The following is a 26,879-nucleotide window of genomic DNA, read 5'->3' on the forward strand; positions in this document are numbered from 1 at the left end:
GCATGTTTTTCTCAATATCCGACATGAAATCAGAATAATCCTTTCCTGTTTTTGGTCAATAAGGATTGCCATAATGAGAGAGAGAGAGTGAGATAGAGAGAGTGAGAGAGAGAGAGTGTGAGAGTGAGAGAGAGAGAGTGTGAGAGAGAGAGAGAGAGAGTGTGAGAGAGAGAGAGAGAGAGTGTGAGAGAGAGAGAGAGAGAGTGTGAGAGAGAGAGAGTGTGAGAGAGAGAGAGTGTGAGAGAGAGAGAGTGTGAGAGAGAGAGAGATAATGTTTTAAGGCATTTTTATTACTTTCTGCAAAGTCAAAAGTTTACATACATTTCATTAATATTTGGTACCATTGCCCTTAAACTGTGTGACTTGGGTCAAATGTTTTGGATATCCTTCCACAAGCTTCTCACAATAGTTGGTCGGAATTTGGGCCCATTCCTCCTGACAAAACTGGTGTAACTGAGCCATGTTTGTTGGTCGCCTTGCTCGTACCTGCCTTTTCAGCGTTCCCCAAGTCCCCAATTCTCTTCCTGTTATCTTGGCTGATTTCTTTAGACTTTCCCATGATGCTACACAAGGAAGCAGTGTGTTTCAGGTGTGCATTTAAATACATTCAGAGGTGTGTCTCTAATTAACTCAGATGTTGTCAACAAACCTAACAGAAGCTTCCAAACACATGACATCATCATATGGGCAGTCCAGAATTGTTTAAAGGCATAGTAATCTTAGTGTATGTAAACTTTTGACATTGCAGAAAGTAATAAAAAAAGCCTTAACACATTCTCTCTCTCTCTCTCATTCTGGCATTTGGAAAATAATAATAATTATGGTTATCCTAATTGACCAAAAAATTTCATGTCAGATATTGAAAAAAAACATGCATATGTGTCTTTTTATGTAGTGTATGTAAACTTCTGGTTTTAACTGTATATATTTTTAATCTATGTAAATTTATCAGAATAAGACTAAATGTATAAATAACGTAGGTTTAGTTTTTTTCTTTAAATTAGACAGACCCGGCAATGGTAAATAGCCATGTGCAAAAGTGTTTAAACCTTGATAGATCAATAACTGTTAAAGGGTTTCGGTCACCCGATTTTCTGAACGGCGCGAGATTTCACCAGAGCACAGGGCTGGCAGACAGATGAGAGCGCTGCCTGGCCCTCGCGACGTTCAGCATTCGCCGCAGGAGCGGTGAGGAAGCTGGCAGCCTGCGAGCATCTTTCCCTTACCTCTTCTGCGCCGAATGCTGAACGGTGCAAGATTTCACCAGAGCACAGGGCTGGCAGACGGATGTGAGCGCTGCCTGGCCCTGTCAATCAGAACTTGGAGGGAGGCACAAAAGGTGGGAGAACGGAGCCTCTAGGAGCAGGAACAACACCCCCCTGCCTATGTACACAAATAGGCCTCATGTACACAAACTTATTTTGTTTTCATGTCATTTCCGTCTTTTTTTTTTTGCAGATAGGATGCGGACCCATTCATTTCAATGGGTCTGCAAAAAAATGCAGACAGCATAATGTGTGCTGTCCGAATCCGTATGTCCGTTCCGTTGCCCCGCAAAAAAGATAGAACATGTCCTTTTCTTGTCTGTTTTGTGGACAAGGATAAGCATTGTTACAATGAATGCATATAAAAAAAAAAAAAAAAAAAAAAAAAAAACACACACACACGCAACACGGATGTCATTCATATTTTTTGTGGATCCATGTTTTGCGGCCCGCAAAACGCATACTGTCGTGTGAATGGAGCCTTATAGAAAGTGTTGTGACTGCAGCAGTGGGAGAATGGAAACTGAAATGAAGACTCAGGAAAAATTGACAGGTACACTATAAGGCTACATTCACACGACCGTATGTATTTTGCGGTCCGGAAAATGCGGATCCGCAAAAAATACATATTATGTCTGTGTAACATCCGTGTTGCATCCGATATTTTTGCGGATCCATTGTAACAATGCTTATCCTTGTCCGCAAAACGGACAAGAATAGGACATGCTCTATATTTTTTGGGGGGGGGCTACAGAATGGACATACGGATGCAGACCGCACACTGTGTGCTGTCTGAATTTTTTGCAGACCCATTGAAATGGGTCCTCATCCAGTCAGCAAAAAATAATAATAATTTATTTTTAAAACTAACATGGAAACAAAATACATTCGTGTGAATGTAGCCCAAGGCTGAAAAATATGTGCAGATTCTGTGCTGAATTTTGTAGGCAGATTTTTAAAATCCGCAGTGTGAACATGCCCTGAGGATGCTTTCACCTGCGACAGATTTTGTTTCACAAAATTTCTGTGGCTGAAAATCAGTTCTATTCATCTGAATGGGGTTGTTTTGGTGGGAAACACAAGGATTTCTGGAAGCCTCACTCGGATGAATGGAAATGATTTTTAGTCACAAAAATATTCTGCAACAAAATCTGCGGTGTGTAAAGCCATCCTTGTTGTAGGTTCTGGTAAGACATCTATCCTACACATGCTGCTATGGACATCATGCTTATTAGTCATTTGGTGAAAATATTCTAGACCTCATCTATCTAATAACCAACAGAAAAGAATGTCACCGCTACTGAAGAGACGCTTTTAAAAGAACCGTTTTCGTTTCAGCATAAACAAGGTGAAGGAAAACATAAAAAGAGTGAGGACCCCAAGAAGGAGCTGCATGTACGCTATTAAAATGATCAAATGTCATATCTGACTACTGACCATATGTACGCAGATTTGCAACACTTTTATGTCACGTTTAGGGCTTGTTCACACGACCACGGAGTGCTGTCCACATCTTTTGCGGCCCCATTGAAGTGAATGGGTCCGCACCTGAGACTGGTGAAAGACCTGTGGGATATCTATGGAGCTTCTGTGTGGTACCTGGAGGAGAGGTTAGTGGTGTCCTGAGATAACTTATTACATCCTAAAAAAGCTGGGAGTTGTAGTTATGTCCTATTATATCCCTCTCCATGTAATTTAAACATATGCCCTAGTACAGTCTGGTAATTCTGGGAGTTGTAGTTCTTCTGGCCTATTGTATCCCTCTCCATGTAATTTCAACTTTTGCCCTAGTAGTAATGCTGGGAGTTGTAGTTCTCTCCTTTTATACCTCCTCTCTGTAATGTATAATGATGCCTTATAATAGGTCTGGCTATGCTGGGGGTTATAGTTATTTCCTTTTGAAGCGATCACCTAATGCAATAAAAAGGAGCTCCACGGCACTTCCCAAAAAATATGCAGTTTATTGAACTGTAAGCTAACTGGTTAATAAACTGCATATTTTTTTGGAAGTGCCATGGAGCTCCTTTTTTATTATTTTATGGTTGGTGGATCGTCTCCGCTGGCCCTCCGCCCACACATCATTGTTGCTGTGCTGCCCGAGAACTTCGTTCAACTAGATGATGTCCTATAATAATCGGGACATGCTGGGAGTTGTAGTTCTCTCTTAGGCTGGGTTAACATCACCGTTTATTTTTCAGTTTTGTGTGCAGGACTTTATTCTGTCTAAATGAACAAATCAAATGGCATAAACAGATGCCAAATGTGCAGAACTGATGCTTGAAATACAGGATACGTTTTTTCTTAAAATTTTTCTGTTCTTCTGATCGATCAGACGTATGGAAAACTAAACAGCGATGTGAACCCGGCCTTATACTCTCTGTGTATTATACACTTGTATCCGATAATAACAGCCGGGACATGCTGGGAGTTGTAGCTCTCTCTTTAACCTCTCCCTGTGTTGTTCCCCAATTTCCAACAACAACAACAATCTGGCGCCATCCCAGAGACACATAATGGGTAAATAGACTGTTCATTGTATGTATGAGATACTTATATGCACTTGCACTTTAATATTATGTATAATGGGGATTGAGTCACCAGTTGTGTCTCCTGATGTGGAGGTGTCCTTTTCCTGCACTTGGTTTCATGTAGGAATTGTTGTTATTTATAAATTGTGTCAATAAATTACATTTATATTTCATGCGGTCTGGTAATTTTTATTGGCATATAGTTATACACTTTTTTTGCCATGGGCATGAGTGGATTGTGTTATGCATGGTATTGATGTGTATGGACAGTTGTTTCACCCATTCACTTTTTGAGGATGTATGGCTTAAAGTATTTTGGATGTGATGATGAGACTTGTAGTTCCCTTGTCACTACTGTGATGTTCTGCAGCTTCTCAGGTGTGTATTAGGCTTTGCTCACATCTGTGCTGTTCTGCCGTCATAGGAACAAATCAACAAAAATCACAGTAGTTCCGGATCTGGCACTTCATTGACGACAACACCCGACGGATCCCGCTGACCATGATGGGATCTGATGGGTTCCATCTGCCAGGCTATAAAATTGTGTCCGGCATTTATGACCTGATCTGCGAATGAAGCCCCCAACATAGATGTGATCAAAGCCTTATATGTTCTACCATCAAATTATGATGGTCTGCAGCAGCTGAGGTGTGTACTATGAGGTTCGGCAGCCGCTGAGGTGTGTACTATGAGGTTCGGCAGCCGCTGAGGTGTGTACTATGAGGTTCGGCAGCCGCTGAGGTGTGTACTATGAGGTTCGGCAGCCGCTGAGGTGTGTACTATGAGGTTCGGCAGCCGCTGAGGTGTGTACTATGAGGTTCGGCAGCCGCTGAGGTGTGTACTATGAGGTTCGGCAGCCGCTGAGGTGTGTACTATGAGGTTCGGCAGCCGCTGAGGTGTGTACTATGAGGTTCGGCAGCCGCTAAGGTGTGTACTATGAGGTTCGGCAGCCGCTAAGGTGTGTACTATGAGGTTCGGCAGCCGCTAAGGTGTGTACTATGAGGTTCGGCAGCCGCTAAGGTGTGTACTATGAGGTTCGGCAGCCGCTAAGGTGTGTACTATGAGGTTCGGCAGCCGCTAAGGTGTGTACTATGAGGTTCGGCAGCCGCTAAGGTGTGTACTAGGAGGTTCTGCAGCAGCTAAGGTGTGTACTAGGAGGTTCTGCAGAAGCTAAGATGTGTATTAGGAGGTTCTGCAGAAGCTGAGGTGTGTATTAGGAGGTTCTGCAGCAGCTGAGATGTGTATTATGATGTTCTGCAGCCGCTTAGGTGTGTACTATGAGGTTCTGCAGCAGCTTAGGTGTGTACTATCAGGTTCTGCAGCAGCTTAGGTGTGTACTATGAGATTCTTCAGCAGCTGAGGTGTGTATTAGGAGGTTCTGCAGCAGTCAAAAACATCAGTTGTGACTGGATAAAATCCTTTATTTTTCTGTGTCTGCACGTTGTAAAATGTCCCTGTCCTGTTCCTCTGATGGCACTGTGACCTGACTGACCAGATCCAGCAGCGTCTCCAGTCCAGCTCCATGAAGATCTGCCCCAGGCCCTGACTGCGCACTGCCAGCAGCACAAACAGTAAGTCAGTATTGAGGAGGAGGTGAAGCAGCAGCAGGCACAGTCCTTGGGGGAAGGATGACACACTATATAAAAAGCAGCAGCAGCGGGCACAGTTCATCAGGTAAGGCCAGGTAATCACTTGCCATCAGATTTTGGTATTCTTGTTTTGCCCTTTGTACTGCCAGAATCTGCAACAGAGGCTTCTGCTGGAACCTCTGCAGTAGATTTTCACATACCCTAAGGGGTGCGATGGGTCACTAACAAGGGGGCCCAAATCAGATTCTTGCTATGGGGCCCAGTGATTTCTATGTACGCCCCTGATAGTGGTACTAGTTATTTGTACAGTATTATAATACCATTTATTTATACAGGCAATTTTTTTTTTTTTAAGTCAATACCAGAGAATAGAGAAAGCTGCACATGCACGGCTTTCTCTCCATTCACGGCGGGGGCCCCATTCTTGAGACAGCAGCAGGTCTAAGAGGTGGACCCACACTTGTGCATTTATGGCATATCCTGCTGCTAAGCTGTAGTAAATGTTCAGATGGAACAACCCCTTTAAGGTTAATTAAAAATAAATAGATAAAAAGTGGAAATTATGAAAATAAACTATACTAACCTGAGCTTTGATGATGTGCATAAACCTTGACATTAGTTCAGGACACTCCAACAAGAAATGAAAGTGATCAAATATGATTGTAGGGTTTCTGCAGAGCAAAGAAAATAAAACTGACTTTCCTCCATAGGTAAACAGTCACTATTCAATCTCATTTAAGCATTTTACAAGATTTTAACAAAGTCCATTCAGAATAACCAGATGCCATGACCATTCATATCTGAAAACTATGGATAACATACTATGATATAACATGTCTTAGGAGAAACCGGAGAAATTATTTCAGGAAATATTGTGCCACGGACCGTTCCCCCTTTTGATCTAAAACAGCTTAAGGGAGAACGGATCTCCATTCATGTTACCAAATAGGCCTAAGATAGAAAAGTATAGCTACACTGCGCTAGAGAAGAAGCAGTGAAGAGTGATGGATGTGTGGTTTTATTTCTCGAAGACGTGTTTGTGTTTTGTTTTTTTTCATTTTCGGAAAATGTATAGGGGCCATTATCTAAGGCTCCAGTCACACCTGCATTATGTCCATTGTTCTGCTCCATCCTAGGAGCAGAACAATGGCAATAACAGCAGGCCCGTTATGAAATGAAAACTAATCACATCTGATGGATCTTACTGACTACAATGGTGTCTTTTGGGTTCCCATCACAGTGTCTCCAATTTTAATGGACAACATAGTGCAGTATCATGCAGTATTTTCTCCTGTATTTTTGACAGTATCTGCCATAAAGCAGAAGAACAAGTTGACTGAGGGAAACACGGTCCATGTGGGAGCGTGATGTCCATCCGTGAACTCTGCTCCTGTGATGGGACTTCACTGCATTATAATATCTCTGTCCAACATCTGTTATGTTCGTACTGACTGCATTATGAAAGTACAATTTATTACAGCTGATGTCGGGTAGGGAAATCTATATAAATCCACGAGGCCCCGTTACAGGAGCAGAGTTCAGGATGGGAAATCATGATCTCACATGGTCCGTGCTTCTCGCCGTCAACTCCCTTGTCTGAAACTGGCCTAAGACTGACAGAGCAGACTTCACGTGACATTCGTTACATTGCTGGTACCTGGATAATCTGAGTCTCATGCAGTTTTATGTGTCTTCCTCAGTTTTGTACAAAAGATGGCTGGACCATAGTTCAAATCAAACACTTGTACCTCGGGTCACCCCTGCCCCATTTGAGATTGTAAACTCTTGTAATCCAGACCCTCATTCCACTAGTATAAAGAGTTAAATTGGCTGACTCTTACTTTTATACAGTATATGTATTCATCAATATATCAACTATAATAGACTAAATATCTAAAAAGAATTAAGTAATTTTACTTTTAAAACCTACCTTGTGACAAAACATTTCAGAACTTCATCATGTTTGCAGACAAATTCAATAAATCTTGGAGAAGTCATCCTACAGAAGACACCATACAAATACTTAGAAATTTACCCCACAAGAACAATCCATCCAATTGTACCTCGGTGTAAGCCCTTCTATTTTCAACATAACTGCATGTGGAATGCTATTAAGGGTATGTTAGATATCGGCATGTTTTCTGCACCAGAAAACACCTAATTGCCCACTGATTTAAATAGGAATCTACACATACATGTATTAAACGTAGGAGACAATTTTTGTAATGCACTACGCATTGATGTGGCTTTTTCAGAAAGGGACGTGGTTTATGGTGTGCCAAAAGTCTGTAAGCCAACTAACAGGTTGTATATACGTACACAGTCTAAACAAAGTTATCATCCAACATCAGCCACATCTTTAGACTGCTGAAGAAGCTTCCCCTGCCACCTGACGGGGCCCGACATCTCAACTGCACCGGTGCTCTGAGGGGGGCAAGCACAGAGACTCTGTTGCCAATACCGGAGACGCACCGCTACATATCCACGTAGCAGTGCATGAACAGTCGCTGCTCCAGTAGCCCCAGCAGAGCTGCTGTACTGGGAGCAGAAGCGCACTCGTGCAATTATCTAGGCCAGGCGAGATCTCAAACCCCATCAATCAAGCAGCGGAAGGGATCTCCTTCATCAGCGGGGACAGCCTCTCACAGCTGAAGAACTCTTTTTGCTGAATGAATCGATTCATACAAAATCAATCTGCTCATGTCTATTTATATGTCAATGCAGGGGATTTGGAGCTCTGTATCAGACAAAAAGCTCAAATTTCTTTAAGGCCTCTTTCAGACGGACGAAAGAAAGCTCCTTAAACCATCAGGAACAAGAACAAATTTTAAAATGGACTGCACAAAGAAGTAGCCAGTGTGCTGTATTTGTATCCTGCAGTACTGTTCATTTAGATCAGGGATGCCCAACCTGCGGCCCTCCAGCTATTGCAAAACTACAACTCACAACATGCCCAGACAGCCTACAGCAGGGCATGGTGGGAGTTATAGTTTTACAACAGCTGGAGGGCCGCAGATTGAGCATTCCTGATTTAAATGAATGAGTCTTACAGGGAAAAAAAAGACAAATGCAGAAAATGTTGTGGGTCTCTTGGAACGGACAGATGATCCATGGGGAAATATTGTCCATGTGGTGATAAGCAACCCATGACCTTAGTTATGAAGGGACCTAAATCTCTGTTTGGCATTGATCTCTACACATTTATTTTTTTAGCTATGATTAATAATAAAAATGTAATCTAGTGATTTCCAAAACGTGTCACTTATAAATATAATATTTACAATATTGACTTAAAAAGATGCTGTCCCATGAAAAATGTTATACCGTTTTCAAACCAGCACCTTGATCTAAATACTTTTTGTAATTGCATGTAATGAGAAATGTATTATAGCTAGTGAGTTATTCACTGAAATCCATCTGTATAGCGCCACCTGCTGTTTGCTCTTTTTCTAATTTCTCTGTCCTGCTCACTGAGACGGAAGCACATGCTCAGTTCCATCTTCAACTGCCACGAGCTGCAGCAGACAGGACACACCCTGAGAAAGGACCCTTAGGCTACATGCACACGACTGTTTTGGTCCGCATCAGAGCCACAGTTGGATGCGGACACATTCACTTCAATGGGGCCGCAAAAGATGCGGACAGCACTCTGTAGCACACACAGCACGTCCGCATCCGTTGCTCCGGGACAAAAATAGGCAGTTATTTTAATAACGGACCGCAAAACACACAATGGTCGTGTGCATGTAGCCTTAAAGAGGACCTTTCACCTGGAAAAACATTGTGAACCAAGTATCCTGACATATACAGCGGCACCCAGGGATCTCACTGCACTTACAATTATCCCTGGGCGCCGCTCCGTTCTCCCGTTATGTCCTCCGGTATCTTCGCTCAGTAGGCTATAGTGGGCGGAGACTTAGGACTCTAGGTCTGGCCAATCGCAGCGCAGAGCTCACAGCCTGGGAGTTTTTTTTTCTCCCAGGCTGTGAGCTGTGCTCTGCGATTGGCCAGCGCTGCAGCCTAGGAGAAGGAGACGCCCAGCAGAACAAGGGCAGTCTCCGCCTACTATAACCAAGTGAGCGAAGATACCGGAGGACATCGCGGCCGAACGGAGCGGCGCCCAGGGATAATAGTAAGTGCAGTGAGATCCCCGGGCGCTGCTGTATATGTCAGGCTACTTAGTTCACAATGTTTTTCCAGGTGAAAGGTCCTCTTTAAGCTGATAGCTTGAAATAAATCTAGCAGAGCTATTGCAGCAATGAATGGGGACATATCTGGATCCATGTGAGGTACAGGGGTGGTTCTAGCTGTGTTAAAAAGAGGTTGTCATGTTTGTTCATTTTTTTACATTATTCATGGGATAACCCATGTTGTGAAAAAAAAAAATACATAAAGTCTGACATGATTTAACAGGAAACAGAAAGATACCAGACAGAGAACCATTCCTGGCTTACAGTTTACGTTCTATCTCCAATCCGTATTGAGATTTTATAGGCCACACAACATTTAATATCCCAAAAAATAAAAAAAAGACACAAACCCTTGAGGCATCTGGCAAGAGCAGCACATATAGAAGGCCTGAATGACAGCGCTGAGCCTGTTTGCGGTCATTGAGATAACATCCTGACCATCTGCGACAGCTTCCTGCTTCCCAGCATTTTCACAGTTCTCAAAGTCCGCAGTGCTCGGAGATACTGAGAGATGTTCTGTGCTTCCATTCTCTCCAAAAGTTGATTGATGATCGAGAGAAAAATCTTGTTGATCCAATGGCTTTTGCTTGAGTAAAATGCAAGCGATGTTGCTAGAGTCTCTCTTGTTTCTCGTCAGTTCAGTGGCAATGAGCACAAGCCATTCATCTAAGGAATGCCAAAGTAACTCGAGAGGCTGCAATAAAGACAGCAAATCAAAGGCTTTCAGTATTGCTTATCAGCTCATCTGGATAAATAGTAAGATCAAATTATGCAAGGTAGATAACCTAATGTGGCGACACACATTGTAGTTCATCCGTTCCAGAGTTCAAAAATGACACCCGTAAAGTGTTTTTTTTCAGGAAAAGATAAATGATGCCTTAACTCCAGGATAGGTCGTCATTGCGGGGGTCCAAGTCCCACCATCCCCACCAAATAGCCATCTAATGGCAAGCGTGCATCATACATGGGTTCCATTAAATTAGAATAGGACCCATTTATTTCCAAAGTTGAATACTGAAGCAAAATACTGAACGTGTGAATGTGGCCTTAGGCAGGATTAGTAAATCTGCCCCAGTGTGCTTTACTAATGCTCCACTGTAGTGACTGTTTGGGGTATCATCTGACTGACCACCGCCAATCAGTGTGATGCAATAATTAACTACAAAGAAACCCCTTAATACTGGTCCAGCTCTTCAGAAAAAACACTCGGCCTTTGAAGCTATTTTGCTAGTACAGGTATTGTCAATCAGACTTGTGGAAGTACTCATTAGTTTAAATATACTAAAGATTATCCTAAATTTAGTGCATTTCAAAAAGGGAAATACACTTCTTACCGTAACAAAAACTTTTTTTATGTCGTCAAAACCCATTATGGAGATAGGTGTGGGGTCCGCATCTATTTTCAGAATAAGGTCTCCTAATCCACCAACTTACCCACTGAGGTGTCCATTAGGCCTCATGCACACGACCGCTGTTTTGGTCCGCATCCGAGCCACAGTTTTACTGGGTCAGATGCAAACCCATTTACTTCAATGGGGCCGCAAAAGATGCGGACAGCACTCAGTGTGCTGTCCGCATCCGTTGCTCCGTTCCGTGGCCTCGCAAAAAAAAATAAAAAATATTACATGTCCTATTCTTGTCCATTTTGAGGACAAGAATAGGCATTTCTACAATGGGCTTTAGTTTTTTTGCGGATCCGTGTTTGCAAACCGCAAAAAAAGGAACGGTCGTGTGCATGAGGCCTTAGGCTGAAGCTAGCCAAGCAGTGACTTCCATGGAAGGGAGCGGAGAGAGTCACGCGCATGCACAGCCATCTCTTCATTCACTGTCCACCTGAATACGGCAGCCAACAGTTGTCTCACAAGGCATGACTGAGGTGAAGAGGACCCCCTGTTCAGAAGATAGATACAGGTCCCACCACTGGGACCTAAAGCTATCAGAATATCTGAGTGTAATCATTTGTATGTATTGAATTCATAAAAAATAAAATAAAATAATAATCAGTCCTCTTGAACAGCAAGAGAATAGCCCTGCTGCTAAACAGACTCCCTTTCATCCGTGATTAACAGCGCTAGACATCTCGCCTGGCCCTGTCAATCCTGCACCACTGCTCTGAGTATCCGCGCAAGGGCAGAGGCTCTGCATGCTCACTTGTTACATTCGGAAGTGCTGCGTCGCATGCATGGTCGACATCGCTGCTGCAACAGCAGCCGATCATCTGCGCTTGCGCAGATACGCAGCATAGGATTACAGGGCCAGGCGAGAGGTCTGTCCCGGTTAAATCAAGGGGATGGGGGGGGGGGGGGGGGGTAACAGTTAAGTAGTGGGCCCAGCCAGTTGCTGCTCAAGAAGGCAGATTTCTGAACAAATTCAATTTGTATGAATTGATACACTCGTCTCTATCAGACTTTTATGACATCCTGTGGATATGCCATAAATGTCTAGGAACACTAGACATTTTACTCCCTTCATCTGCTAAAATAAAACCACTTAATAGTTACTAACAAAAACTGTTATGAGACACCAAATGACATGATGTAAAATGAATAAAGAATCAATAAAATCAGAATAATATGAATGTGGGAAAACAGGAAAAAAAAGTGCAAGCCCACTTGGGAATTTAGTAAAGACTGTTATTCGGGATTTACATGCCTACCAGCATAAGGTATTACTGAAATGTTTCTGCAGTTAAACAGCAAGTATTACGTTTTGCTCATGTAGCATTACTACAGTAAAGACTACTTTATTTGTGGATGCAGAAAGCCTGCCAGAGTTCACCTGATCCAGCCATTCACCACCAGACCCCACTAACTAGCATGGTTTTTGTCCCTCTGAAACCCGGCACTTATGCTGGAAACCAGCCAGATCCCATTATGGTCAAAGGGGTCTGGCAGTGAACAGAGGTGTGAACCTACCCTTAGGCTGAGGTTACATAATATGATCAAGCAGTCACCATGGGCAATAGACATAATAGACTGGAGGGGACTCGCTGACTTCTATGAAAGAGTTTTCTAGGTATGCTCTGTTATCTGTGCAGAGGTTTCGGCAAAGTAGATAAGCTATCATGGTAATCCTGTCTGATTTTAAGGGGGTGACAGTTGAAAACTGATCTGTACAGACCACAGAGGGGCCTATTTGGCTTAGCTGTTCGTACGAGAACTGCAGGATTTTAGGATTTTTATATATCCTGAAAATTAAAAACATTACAAAAACTAAAAGTTCAAAATGTTTAACATAAAAACTTAGATTTAAGTTATGTGATGACTTTCTATGAAATCCCCTTTAATTTTACCGCAAATAACTTAACATGGGTAGAAAGGGTTTACAATCATGCAGTTCTGTATGGAAAGACATAATAAAAGATACAAGACAATTTAGAAATTCAGTAAACCATGAGGTTAAACCAAGTGGGTTGCAAATTTAAAGAAAAGCTCCATCTCGGTGAAATAATTTCCTTTATTTTGAAAAAGGTTCATCTCTAGCATATTCCAGAAAGGGGTTCCAAAATGAAGCTTCGCTTTAAATAGTAAAATTGTAAAGACAAAAGAAAAATGTAAAAAAAAAAAAAAAAAAAAAAAGTAAAGTACAGTAAAGTATAAAATGGCATGTTGATTGACAGATGTAAGGAGAGTCATTGAACTAAACTAAAAATGGGCATGCATGATAGTAACCAAACTTACGTCCTGTTCAGTAGGGGTGTGATAAATGAGTGCATGCTTTGTCACATTCATCTCTTTTACGTCTATCTTCCTAAAAACGTCATATACTTTTCTGACCTTGAACACCTGGTTTCTTGGCGTTTTGTTTCCATTGTAGCCCATGTCATTTCCATTACTGGGGGAAGAAGGCCCAAGGCGAAAAACATGGCAAAATAGCCGCACAATCCGCAGCAGACTCTTCATTTGAGCTTCATAACTACTGGAAAGACTATTGATGGAAAGTTTCAAGTGAATTTTTAGATTTCTTTTAATAACATATCTGTAAAAGCAAAGATCAAGTGAAAATCTCCAATTGCTGTGTGTGGGCCATCATTATCCTGCTAAAAAATACCAGATGGAAGCCGTGCAATGAAAGGCAGCAAATGTTGTGGCAGGATGTCCTGCACGTATTGGTGAGCTGTTAGTGTCCCTTGTATGACTACTAAGTGTGACCGACTGTTGTATGTGACGACTCCCCAGATCATCACGCCAGCAGTTGGGGCAGTGTGTCGCTCCACAGCAAAGGCAGGATTGAAGCACTCACTAAAAGGACTCCATACTAGAACCTGACCATCGTCAGATCCCAAGCAGAACCTGGATTTGTCGATAACCACAGTTCCAGTCCGTAGCAGTCCAGGTTTCTAGTTCACTACACCATCGCAAACTAAAGCGACGACAGCTGGCTATCAAAGACAGTACACGTAATGGGTGCTATGACATTTCACGAAATTTCCTTCTGCTAAAGCACTTGGAAATGGTCCGGGCAGAGAAAGGGATGAGGAATGAAGGTGCCACCTGTGTCTGGATGGCGGACAATTAAACTTCAGGAGCTGCTTGTGCTTTTTAGTGGATCAAATGACCCTCTCTACTTGTGTTCTCTCCGGGACGTCCAAAGCCTGTTTGCCATGTGAGCATGCCCTCGCATGGCCACACTACTCCCAACACTTCCTAAAAGCAAGGTCAGAACGACCTAGATGGCGGGCAATTCATCAAAAAGACCATCCTGTTTTTCTCAGTCCAATGAGGTGCCCCCTCTCAAAGTCTGTCAATTGGGCAAAATGTCTTTGAGGATGCCGTAGAGGCATGTCTAGCAGTCAACAATCTCAATAGGTACAGTACCCAAAGAAGCCTCTGAGAGCATTTTTATAAGCTTTTGTGCCCTCCTGTGGTAAGATCCAGCATCTAATCAGACCACATTTGTAATCATTAACATATCTTACATAACTGCATGCAAAGTTTTACAGAAATCTGACAATTCTATCTGGGTGCCTAATTTAATTTCCTTTTCCTGTTAATGAGTGTATATTCCATTTTAGCAGAGGACAGGAAATATATCTTAATAGTGTCTCCTGAAGGACACTTCTGCTCCAATTCCAAATCTGAAACATATTTATGAACATATCGTAAGACTATTTATGCTTTATTGCAACTTTAAAGAGGACCTTTCATGGGTCCAGACATTATAAACTAAGTATCAGGATACGTAGGGCATAGTGCAGGGATCTAACTGCACTTACTATTTTTTTTCTGGGCGCCGCTCCGTTCTCCCGCTGTGGCCTCCGTTGTATTCTCCCACCTGGTATGCTAACTTTAGCTCTTTCTCCATGGGCGTCTCCTTCTCCCAGGCTGTAGCGCTGTCCAATCGCAGCAGAGAACGTCACATCCAGGGAGAAAAAAAAACAAAAAAAAAAACTCACCTTCTCCCTGGCTGTGACGCTCTCCGCTGCGTTTGGACAGCGCTACAGCCTGGGAGAAGGAGACGCCCACGGAGAAAGAATCAGTCTCCTCCTCATTGTTCCGATCCTAAAATTAGCATAACAGGCGGGAGAATACAACGGGGGCCACAGCGGGCGAACGGAGCAACGCCCAGAAAAAAAATTGTAAGTGCAGTTAGATCCCTGCACTATGCCCTACATATCCTGATACTTAGTTTATAATGTCTGGATGCATGAAAGGTCCTCATTAACTGGAGGAAAATTCATACAATAGTTTGCGGCTGTCATTCATGGGTCCATTTATATTGTTTCTAAAAACTTAAAAAATGTTCTAAAACAATATAAAAAAAAATCTCCTGTACTCTGGGGGGGGGAGGGGGCTTTAGACACCGAATACACCAAAGTGTGTCATTGTCCTGAAGAGTCAGACTGTGTCCAAATCTGCCTTCCCAAGTTTCAAAGACATTCCCCATCTGCTCTATATCACTACCAGCCTCCTCCACATCTTGTTGCCTTCCAGTCCCGAGGTATATGCAGTGAAGTAAGGTGCATTTTCCCCGGTTTGATCTCTGAACCAAGTATGCCGCAGGATATAGAAAGAGATGGTGGTTAAGTAGAGCGGCAAGGGGGATGTCAATGAAGCCTGAACGGGTGGGGTTTGGAGCCAGCCTGGGTGACTCTTCAGCATAGCAGCTTCGCTCACATGACTCAAGGTTAATTAGCATACAATGACACAGCTCTATAAAGATCATTTCATACATAATTCAGCAATAGAAATTTTAAGCAGGGTTATCTTTGGAATAATATTCTAATCTGGTATCTCATGGTGGATGAGTACCACTGAACGCTGACCCAGACACATGAAACTAGCCCAACAGTTCAGTTCAATAAATAAGGGCAAAATAATGCCAAAAGGACACTCTTCTACAATACTTTTGGTTGATGATACACTTATTAAAATTAATAAATTATTACGATTATTGTTGTAATATTAGCAAACATTACCTTAAGAGTTTGTGACCATTTGTAGTGGCAACTTCAGCAAGGCTTGTAAGTATATTGTGGTACTGGCTTTCATTTTGTTGTGACAAATGCTCAAGGACCTGCCGTAACTGTGAGCAAGAAGATTGGTTTGAGGGACATAATGCACTAAAGTATACAGAATCCCTATATTATTTCACTGTTCAAAAAGTTTTCAAAAACATTTCAAAAAGTTCTAGAAGAATTATTTTTGAAGGAAACCAGTCACTGGAGTTTAGTAACCTAAACCACTACCATGTCCATACTGCTATGGTGGTGGAATACTGCTAAACCCAAGTTCTTTATTATAGCATTAGGTATAAAAAGAAGTTATAGTAGATGATATGCTGCATGTAAATTACCAGAGGAGAGTATACTTCTCTATTCACTACTATAGAACTTCTGGAAATAGCTGAGATGGACATGCGCACAGGGCCCTGTTCTTGACATAGGAGTGGTTCCAGAGAAGGACCCGCACATATTGAACATTTATGGCTTATCCTATTGATAGGCCATGAATGTCAGAATGGGAATACCCATTTAAGCCGATCCGCCGATTACCCGATGAACGAGCATTTTGCTAGTTTATCGGGTAATAAGATTGTTCATGCTGACACCTAAATCATAATTTTTCAGCAGAAGATCATGCCGTCTAAACAGCACTGTGCTGCCGGCAAACAATGATTCTGTATGGGGACGAGTGATGGCATTAACGATCGTGCCTCCCCATTCTGTGCAGGAGATCGCTGCTAAATGCAGGTGATTGTTGGGAAGGAACACTTCTTTCCTGACAATCATCTGCTAAATCTATCAGTGTAAGTGGGCCTTTAGATGAACGATTGATGATCTCACAGATTTTGAAGGGACTGGAAAACCATCCAATGTGCATGGGGTTGCCACCAACTCTCACAACAGCAGATGCCAAGGAAAAAAAAAAAAAAAAGAAAAAAAGAGATTGGGCATTTTAGAATCCGTCAGTAGCTTATGCACCTCTGCACCTGGACCGAGCCAAGTGTGCACGTGTATGGGTGGGATCCAGGGTGAACAAGCGACAGCGATCTAAGGCATGTGTCCATCTTTACTGCAGCTGATGAAACATGACTACTTTTGGGGGTTTCTAAATTGCAGACTATTTAGTGATTTCAATTTAAGGGATCATGAACACGACCATGTGTGCCCCATGACCGTATTGTGGCCCGCATACAGCGGGTCTGCAATATACTGGCACCGGCCCTGTGCACTCCATATCACGGATGTGGACCCACTGACTTGATATTGATCGGTGTGGAGGCATTTCAGACCCCAATTTGCTGTCCACAGTACAGGCATGGGGCACACATGCTCGTGTGCATGAGCCCTAAAACTGATGCACAGAATATTTTAACGGGATGAAATTGAGAAATGCTATTTAAGCAAACAAATTGGTATAACTTGAATTAGTGTAATGAACATCCAAATTATTCCTATAATTTTACCATATTTTCCCGAAGCTCTTCATTCTGAGTCATCTGAATCAACGTCTGAAAAAGTCTAGGATGATGTTGTATAAGTATGTCACAGGTTTCTCCATAACCACCCTACCAGAAAAAACATACCAGAATCAATACTGTATGACATATAGGTTAGGGCTAGAAAATGGAAAACACCAAGTAATTGAATTTCTGGTTCTGAAACTCCAGTTATGTTAAATCAAAAACCGCACAATAATAATGGACGATCTTGAGAACGCCATTTGAGTTTTATTTTTTTCACATACAGCTTTGAAACAAAGTGCAAACGTTGTGCAATAGCATTGTATGTCTCCATACAAACCCCTAGTTTACCACTCCTAAAATAAGAAATTACAATGAAAGAGCTTTCAGTTAAACCTGGGTTTAGAATAACATTATGCAATAAGATAAAGACCACTTTTACAATTTTCACAAGCAAGTTTTGTATATTATGCGGACATTAATAATAAGTAGTTAAAGGGGTTGTCCAAAGAAAAATATTCAGCAGTTTTCAAACCAGCACCTGGATCAGACTACGTTTGTAATACGTTAAAAATTCTGGATAGCCACTGAGCTATTCAATAAAAATGCGCCACCTGCTGTTTGTTTGCTTCTTATTTTACCATCCACCTCGCTGAGATGGCCACACATGCTCAGTTCCATCCTTCAACTGCCTCCTGAGCTGCGATAGGGAGAAAGCTGTAGCAGAAAGGACATGTCCCCTGACCTTCCAGCTTGACATAAATCTAGCAGAGCCATTGGAGCAATGAATGCGGAGATCTCTGGATCCATGTGAGGTACAGGGCTGGATCTAGCTTTGTGACAAAGAGACCGTCAGGTACTAGATTATGTATGATTTTCATATGCTACATTAATCAAGGAATAAGCCAGTTAATCATCTAGAGCAGGGATCAGGTGTGATAAAAATATGACTCCCAGCATGCACACCTGCCTGACTGTTCTCAGATCTCCCATAGAAGTGAATGGGAGTTGTAGTTTCACAACAGCTGGAGTGCCGGAGGTTGCTGACCCCTGATCTAGAGCAATTAGGATAAGCAGTGAGCCAACGTCCATTTAAACAGCAATAGTTTGGATGACGTAAATGGTTCACCTTAAAAAGACTCCAGTTATGACCAAAAGTTTATAAGGTGTAGATTCAAAATAAGTGTTTTTCGTACTACAAAGCTTAAACTTATGTGATTTAACCCCTTCCTGCACCAATAAAGTCAAACAGACCGCGCTGCTGTACACCAATATGAATCTCCTCGTCAATCACAACGGGCTATTTTTCATCGGACATTGAAAACACCATCCAGCTTCTCTCCTCTTCCAGACTCTCCTATAGGGATGAAGGATTCGCCACAATGGTGAAGTATTGCCAGACTTTGTAAATATAAAAAGGGTTTATTCGACTTACAAACACATCCTTATTAAAAAGCACATCAAAGTCTTAAAACCCAGGTTTCGCTCTCGGGCTTCTTCAGGGGCGACCCTTCCAGCACCACACTATAATAGTACAGCACAGGGAGCAGGTATTTCTGCGCCTATACTATTACAGTGTGTGAATGCCAATGCTGTAACAAACTGCAGACACCCTACTCCAATGGCCAGGATTTAAGTTAACTAAGAGCCTAGTTGTTTAAACCCACAGATGCTGCAGTCAATACTGAATGCACTTGAGCCATTTGCAGCCAATGACTGGGCACAGTGCTGACATGTCATTGGCTGCAGCGGCACTTGCGACACCCCCTCCAGTCCATTCTAGAAGATGACAAGCAGGTAACTGAAGGAGCTGCAACCCAGTGGCAGGGAGCAGGTAAGTATCTTTTCCTCCGCAGGTCTGTCGTGGAAGGGGAACGCTGGCAAAGATTGATTTAAAGTTTGACAACCCCTTTAATCCCGTCAGGACCCTGCCATTTTTCACCTTAAGGACCAGACCATTTTTTGCAAATTTGACATGTGTCACTTTATGTGGTAATAACTTTAAAACGCTTTCACTTATCCAAGCCATTCTGAGATTGTTTTCTCTTCACCTGTGCTGGCGTATGCAGCAGAGGCCCGTCAGTGACTGCCGGGTCCGTGCTGCTGAATGGGCAGTCGCAGCTCCTGCATCCACCGGATCAGCCCGCCATACATGTACCCCACTGGTCCTTAAGGGGTTTTCTGGGAATTAAGAAACTGAAAATGCTTAAATATTACTTTATAATAAATATATTCCCAAATACCTTTCATGGGGAGCAATCACCAGGGGAAACAAAATGGCCGCCATTCTATTACTACACACAAAACCTGTTCTAAAATCACACAGGAGGACAAGTTACTTCACAACAGGAAGAGAGACCTACTGGTAAGCGATTATGATCCTGACTACAGCTAAAAGGAACTTTAGCCGAATCTCTGGGGAATTTAGTACAGAGAGGATGGACAGGACAGATTGTGGCAATATGAAGCTGTGGTAATGGAGACTGCATACAAGTGCTGCTGCTCATTAGCCATATCCCCACCTTCCTCTCATGTCTCTTCATCATCTGCTCTACTGACAATTAGAGCAGAGAGGAGGATGAGGCAGCTCTTAAGTTCAGTGTTGTGAAGTAACTTGTCTTCCTGTGTGATTAGGACAGGTTTTGTGTGCACTAATAGGACGGCAGCCATTTTATTTCCCCTGATGATTACTCCCTAGACAAAAGGAGCCATTATAACTAATGAAAAGGTATTTGGGATATATTTATATAAGGAGAACCCCTTTAAGGAAGACCAGTGAGCTCTCCTGACATGTTTTTATCAGTGCATATTTTTAAATAGTCAGAAAAATCCCAATGCTTGAGCATCTTTTTCTAGAACTCTGCTATTGCTCCCGGAAACATATGAATAAACTGACAATGCCAGTTATGAATGAAGAGCTCACTAGTTTTCAGTCCATCCAAAAATGTTGCTGCTGCTGCCACCACTTAGGTGTCAGAATTGTATCAATTCGTATGAGGCTCAACAGGACCTGGAGTGATCAGACTCAGTCATGGAAACGTCCTTGGCATAGAGAAGGAGAAAACAATTAAATAAATGGGAGGCAGCTGAGAATCCAGTGCCTGGCTGCTCGCTTTATATTGAAATATAATGGAAAATATAGTTTATTTGGCAAATCAAGAATCCAGTTAATAAAAAGGAGTCTGACTTGTAATTGGATGAGAAATAAAATATATAGCAAGAGACCCTGCAGTTCTGATGAAAAGACATACCTGCACACAAAGATCCAGTGGAGTAACACCATTCTTATCCGGCAGGTACTTTGCGCCTCGCACTAATAATATCTGTGCCGTATCTCTTTGTCCATGGCTGCAGGAAACAAAGAAATCATTTGTGCTACAAGCTGTTCACTTGATGGAATGTTAATCATAATCTGACCAGAAGCTATGTGAACACAAAATCTCAATCTATCTGATTATTTCTCCTTACAAGCTACTGCTAGAGGAGAAATTAATTTTAGGTTATCTTATCTTCCACAAGAAAAGCATTTACTGTAATTTCCTTTCAGTGAACAGCAGCAAAAAAAATGTAATGTACAAGAAAAGACAATACATGAATCTAACAACAATGCGCCACTAGCATACTAAACACCGGGAACCGAGAGAGACTACACGGACAGAAAGAAGTAGCCAGATCTTCAGACTAAGCCATCAATATCAGACCGGTGGGTGTCCGACACCCCCACTGATCTGCTGTTTCGGGCAGGTGCCGACACTGGAAACCATACAGAGGATGGAAGGCTGTGTATTTTTGGGCACCTGCATTCACTAGAATGGGAACTCGGATACAGGACCCCATCATTGTCTCTTCACAGTGAACGGTACTCTTGTTCCATCTACTATATACTTTCTGGCGCAGATGGCTGCCCGAACCGGCTGATCAGTGGGTGTGCCGGTGTTGAATAGTCCATCAATATCCAAGTCCTGGAAAGATCCTTTTAAAAAACAAAGATTATCATCAACCATTATAAAGCAAAAACAAGCAAAAAGTTACATGGAATGGACTACATGGAAGGATACGTATTTTAAAAGGACCTGTCGCCCCTGCTGACCTGTCAGTTTAGTATATTCCTATGACTCCATGTTGTGCCATTCCTGTATTATTCCTGCTAGAAGCGTACAAATCTGCAGTCTGCAGTAAAGGTACTGCTGGGTGTTACCAGTAGCGGGTGTGTCTGACTCTGTCCAATCAGTGCTGCTGGTGTCAGACTGTGCATGGACACACCCCCAACTGGTAACACCCACCTGTACCCTTACTGCAGACTGCTAGCAATTCATTCATAACTTCTAGCAGGAATAACACCGGGATGGGACAACATAGTCATGAGAATAGATGCTCCAGAATTGTTATTACATGGGGATTTAAGTAGCTACTACAAGAGACGTGTCAGGAGAGTGGACGGGTCCTCTTTAAGATGACTCACGGTTGAACAGAACTTTCATCTCTTCCACATTGTAGTTTAATTGCAGCACAGTGTTCCTGTAGAAACCTTTGAGGTGATTATTACATTTCATGTAATGTTCAATATGATTCAATAATATGAATCATGGGCGGCAAGTGAACCATTAACTTCGGAGGGCTGAAGCTAGGTAAAGGGAAGCCGGTATGGATCCTCACACATGCACCTCGGTCTGTCAACTTGAATCATCCCCTATCGCCATTACAATGTCTATCCAAAGGCTCCTATTCACCCTCTTCTGACCACCATCTGTTATGTGTTGGTATACTTTCTTCTGCTGTATAGAATAGAGTTTTTTGTTTTCTTTACTATTGAAGCCTATGGACAAGAGATGTCACCATAAGGTCCCTTATCCATGGGCTGAGGGCTTAGGCGAATTATATGGGGGGGGGGGGGGGGGGGTGTATAACCGCCCCAGAAATCCTCATTTATTCTGCAGCACATTGACCCGTGCACAGTAAGCAATGATACTAACGATTGTTTGTCCCCCTTTTACTTTGCATCAGGCCACGTAAAAGACCTTTAAACAAGCGATGTATATCAGTGACTGGCACTGGTCACTGGCCCAGTATAGTAGGACCCCAAGCACATATGGAAGCTTCCAGTAAAGCCTGCAAAAGCAAAGTGAAAGCAGCTTCCTAGAGGCCTCCTACCACCCATTGGCTGATCCGGGGGGGGGGGGGGGGGGGGGGGGGGAAAACGGGGAACGGGGAACGGGGCAATGAGAATATAGTGAGAGCCAGGGGCGGACTGACTATTCCAGCGGCAGTGGCAGGGAGAGATGAGCGGTGCGGGGTAGGGGAGAGTAGTCTCCCTTGCCCGTTCCTCTGATAGGCTGCAGGCCTAGTGCCTGCAGCCTATCAGAGGCCAGTGCAGGCGCCGCCTGAGCCGTACAGAGCAGGACACATGCCAGAAGAGGCCTGCATCACATTGCAGTGTCATGGAGGTAAGTATAAGTGTTTATTGTTTTAATTATTTTTAGTACAATATGGCAAGAAGGGGGATGGGGCCCTATATACTGGCACATTATGGGGGAGCACTATGGAGAAGGGGGGGAGAGCACTATGGGGGCATTGAATAATGGCACCCATTTTGGTGTCACTATGGGGAAGGGGGAGAGAAGCATTATGGGGCATCTATGTGGGACAGTCTAGAGGAATTTTATACTGCCACATTATGAAGGGAACTATGGGGACGGGGAGGAGCACTATAGGGGCATCTTCTGGGGGCACTATATAGGACAGGAAGAAGCACGATGGGGGCATCTTCTGAGGGCACTATATAGGAGTATTTTATACTGGCACAAATTATGGGGGCATTATGGGCACCTTAGCTCAAATGGGGGCACTAAGTGTTTTCTTTTTGTGGCACACAGTAGGGGTCATTGGATCACATGAGGGCACTCTGGGGACATTGACTCTACTGGGGGCACTAAGAGGAGGTTTTTTTTGTTTGTTTTTTTTGTTTGTTTTTTTTACTGCCACACAAGGGAGCATTTTTTGTACTGGTGCACATTATAAGGGGGCTTTATTACAACTGGGGGACTATGGGAGCATTATTACTTCTGGGACACAAATACTGTTTGGGGCACTGTAGGAGCACTACTACTAAGTGCACCGTGGCCCAGAATTATTACTAGTGTTGGGATTTTGGGGAGCACTATTACTGTGGGGGCACCCTGGCACAGTATCAGCTTATCACAGTTATGTTTGGGGGACATTATGGTTACACTATTAGTGTCAGGGACACTATTTGCTAGGTGCAGTTATTTTTTTTAGAGCATTGTGTTCCAATAATTATTGAAGGGGGCGCCATCTGTGTGTAACTAGTATTTTCAGAGGGTTAAGGCTACTTTCACACTAGCGTTCGGCTGTCCGCTTGTGAGCTCCGTTTGAAGGGGCTCACAAGCGGACCCGAACGCTTCCGTCCAGCCCCAATGCATTCTGAGTGGACGCGGATCCGCTCAGAATGCATCAGTCTGGCAGCGTTCAGCCTCCGCTCCGCTCAGCAGGCGGACACCTGAACGCTGCTTGCAGCGTTCGGGTGTCCGCCTGGCCGTGCGGATCCGTCCAGACTTACAATGTAAGTCAATGGGGACGGATCCGTTTGAAGATGACACACTATGGTTAATCTTCAAACGGATCCGTCCCCCATTGACTTTCAATGTAAAAGTCTGGACGGATCCGTCTGAGGCTACTTTCACACTTAGACATTTTTTGACAATATAATGCAGACGGATCCGTTCTGAACGGAGCCACCGTCTGCATTAATATGAGCGGATCCGTTCAGAACGGATCCGCTCAAACGCTAGTGTGAAAGTAGCCTTATCTGTTTCTACAGTATAGGTTTTGTGGGGCACAGCATCTCAGTATTAGGGGGTGCATGATGGGATGTTGAGAAGGTAGGAGGAAAAGTAAGAAAATAAGATGTCTGTCTGTCAAACTCTGCAGAGATCAGAGATGGCTGAAAAAAATCATCATGGCGGTCTGGTCTGAATGGACAAGATGAAGAAAGAACATCTACATCAAAGGAGATGTCACTGGATGTAAGAGGTATGGGCGCGATATATGGGTGGGGCTCTGTGGGTGTGGCTTGCGGGTGGGCAGGGATACAGGGGCCCCATAATCTCCTATTGCCAGGGGGCGTGCCCCTCCCAAGACCAGGCTCTGGATCCAGCACTGCAACCATCCAGGGAATCACTTCGCCAAATTTTTTATGTTTAATAGCTGGAAAATAGGAGAACCTCAACGTCACTGACATCTGAAGTCTATTTCATGTCGATGACCTGGATGTGTATTAGAGGGTATATAATAAAAGTTAAAAGAAGTAGTCTAATGTCTGGCTTCAACAGAGCACCCATCAGCAGGATCAACCACACCAAACCAAGCACTACCTGGTAGGGGTGATCCTGTCTTGTTAAAATAGGTTGTGTCGATCCCAAGAAAAAAAAACAAAAAAAAACACTTCTGTTCTTTATGCAAATGAAGATTTAAGTGCAGCAAGGGGCATGGCCAGCACTGCAAAGATGAGGCAACCAGGTATTATTGTAATCAGTAGGATCAACCCTACCAAAGCAATGTGCCTGGTTTAATAGGATTGATCCTGCTGACTGGTGCTCTTTAAGTGATTTTGTTTACGAGTTCTGCTTGTTTGTATAGACACGGTTTTAGAAAATTTCTATGTACTGCCCCGTCTGGCCCTTCCTCCTTCAGAGCTCGGCTACACTGCAACATATATGTCACAGCAACACTGTGCGACATATTTTGTAGTGATAGTCAATGCAGACCCCTCCCTGTCCCCGTTTGCTCCATAAAGGCCCCGCTTTTTGATCTGAGGTATAGATTTTTATTATTTATTATTCCTATCTAAATATTAGAGCCCACCTTGTATATTATTTCATGCAATTTAAAAATTTTCAACATTTCTATATTTAGATAATTTTTGCGCTATTTTGTAAGAGAAAACGATTGAAGTGTATAAATATACAGGAAAAATGGATCTTTCACGCAATGAACCATGAGTGTCTCCAAAAAGTTGGGAGGTAGGTCAATGGTGTCGCACTGCGATGTGACAGTGGCACAAAAATCCATCCAAGTTGGATTTTTGGGAAACTGTCGCAGCCAGTCGCATGCTGTAGTGCGACACCATTGACTATCATTACAAAAAATGTTGCGCGACATAAATGTCGTTGTGTAGTTGTCCAGTCAATGAAAACAACACAATTTCAAGTTCCCATAGGAGCGTGGCCATTCCTTAACAGTGCGAGCTCTACCCTCTATTCCACTGCCACGGCTTAAAAAAAAAAATATATAAAAAAAAATACATGGGACCTGGAGTAATGAGTTATACATACATCTTTCGATTTAACCAGTCAAGATAGACAAGGCTGCAGGGGCCAATATGGTGTAATCTGATAAAGCCTATGTAACCCACACACCGACATCTTACCTGCAAGCAAAATACAATGGGGTGGCTCCAGACACATTAGGCCTGTTTATATCTGCTCCACTGTCCAATAGACATAACACCGTCTGTTTTAAAGAAGATTAAAGAAATACAAGCATGAAGACATATGACATTCAGTATGCAATGCTGCAATATTGTAAGACCAATTAAAGAAATATAAAAAAAAAAAAAAGGTTAGAATAACTCCATCTTAGTTCAGCATTCTGTCAAGAAGAACTGATCCACCTGATGACAAATAATTAGCATAAAGTACAAGGGGTACCCAAAATCCCAGCCGTGGCGCAGGTTAGCCGATACAGTAATAACCACTGTATAACTATATAAAGGGAATCTCTCACCGAATACCTCCATAATAATCCAGGCCTAGTGTCAGACGCAATCAGTAGACCAGAGCACGACAATTTTTCTCCCTCCCGATTGGTGTCAACATTCCTGAGAAATCATAGATTTTTTTTTTTATATGTAAATGAGCTGTTTGATGCAAAAAGGGCATCACCCTTATACCTTGCTGCACCAAAAACTCCACTCCTTATTGCCCCGAGCCCCAGCCACGCAACTTTCATTGGCAGGGCAAGGCAGGAGAGATGCAATCCCACCTGGCCGTGTTCTTCTGGAATCTGCGTACATACATTACAGCAGTGATGCTTGACAGGGCTGTGTAGTATAGACAACTTCACCCCTACCAACCAGGAGCGCTGTAGTGTGCATTCGCCAATTCCCGAAGAACCGATGCACAAGCGAGACCACAGGGCCAAGGAAGATGACATGCCCATGCCTGCCCAGTCACTTAAAGCTGGCAGAGCAGGGATACACATAAGGAGCGGAGCTTTTGGTGCAACAAGGTTTAACAGTGATGTTCTCAGTGCACCAAACAGCTAATTTGCATAAAAATATTAAAAAAATAAAAATAAATCAACGCTTTCTCAGACACGAGTTAT

General features: G+C 43.0%; 1 protein-coding gene across 4 annotated transcripts in view; it reads right to left on the bottom strand.

Annotated features, from left to right (window-relative positions):
- The window catches only part of HACE1 (HECT domain and ankyrin repeat containing E3 ubiquitin protein ligase 1), a 99,566-nt gene that overhangs the window by 47,487 nt on the left and 25,200 nt on the right, over positions 1-26,879 (bottom strand). For 3 of the 4 annotated variants that reach the window (XR_006388640.1, XM_044289565.1, XM_044289567.1), the window contains exons 7-14: positions 25,924-26,006; positions 20,729-20,825; positions 17,481-17,582; positions 15,991-16,097; positions 13,253-13,499; positions 9,923-10,266; positions 7,313-7,381; positions 5,966-6,053 (exon numbers count right to left, since the gene is read on the bottom strand). Coding sequence is in view for 3 of the 4 variants with exons in the window: in XM_044289565.1 (XP_044145500.1) it covers positions 5,966-6,053; positions 7,313-7,381; positions 9,923-10,266; positions 13,253-13,499; positions 15,991-16,097; positions 17,481-17,582; positions 20,729-20,825; positions 25,924-26,006 (1,137 nt within the window). In the remaining variant the exon portion in view is untranslated. The remainder of the gene's footprint in view (positions 1-5,965; positions 6,054-7,312; positions 7,382-9,922; positions 10,267-13,252; positions 13,500-15,990; positions 16,098-17,480; positions 17,583-20,728; positions 20,826-25,923; positions 26,007-26,879) is intronic. The other variant, XM_044289566.1, reaches the window with a different exon arrangement.

The sequence above is a fragment of the Bufo gargarizans genome, chromosome 4 (genome assembly GCF_014858855.1).
Source record: "Bufo gargarizans isolate SCDJY-AF-19 chromosome 4, ASM1485885v1, whole genome shotgun sequence".
NCBI classification, from domain to species: domain Eukaryota; kingdom Metazoa; phylum Chordata; class Amphibia; order Anura; family Bufonidae; genus Bufo; species Bufo gargarizans.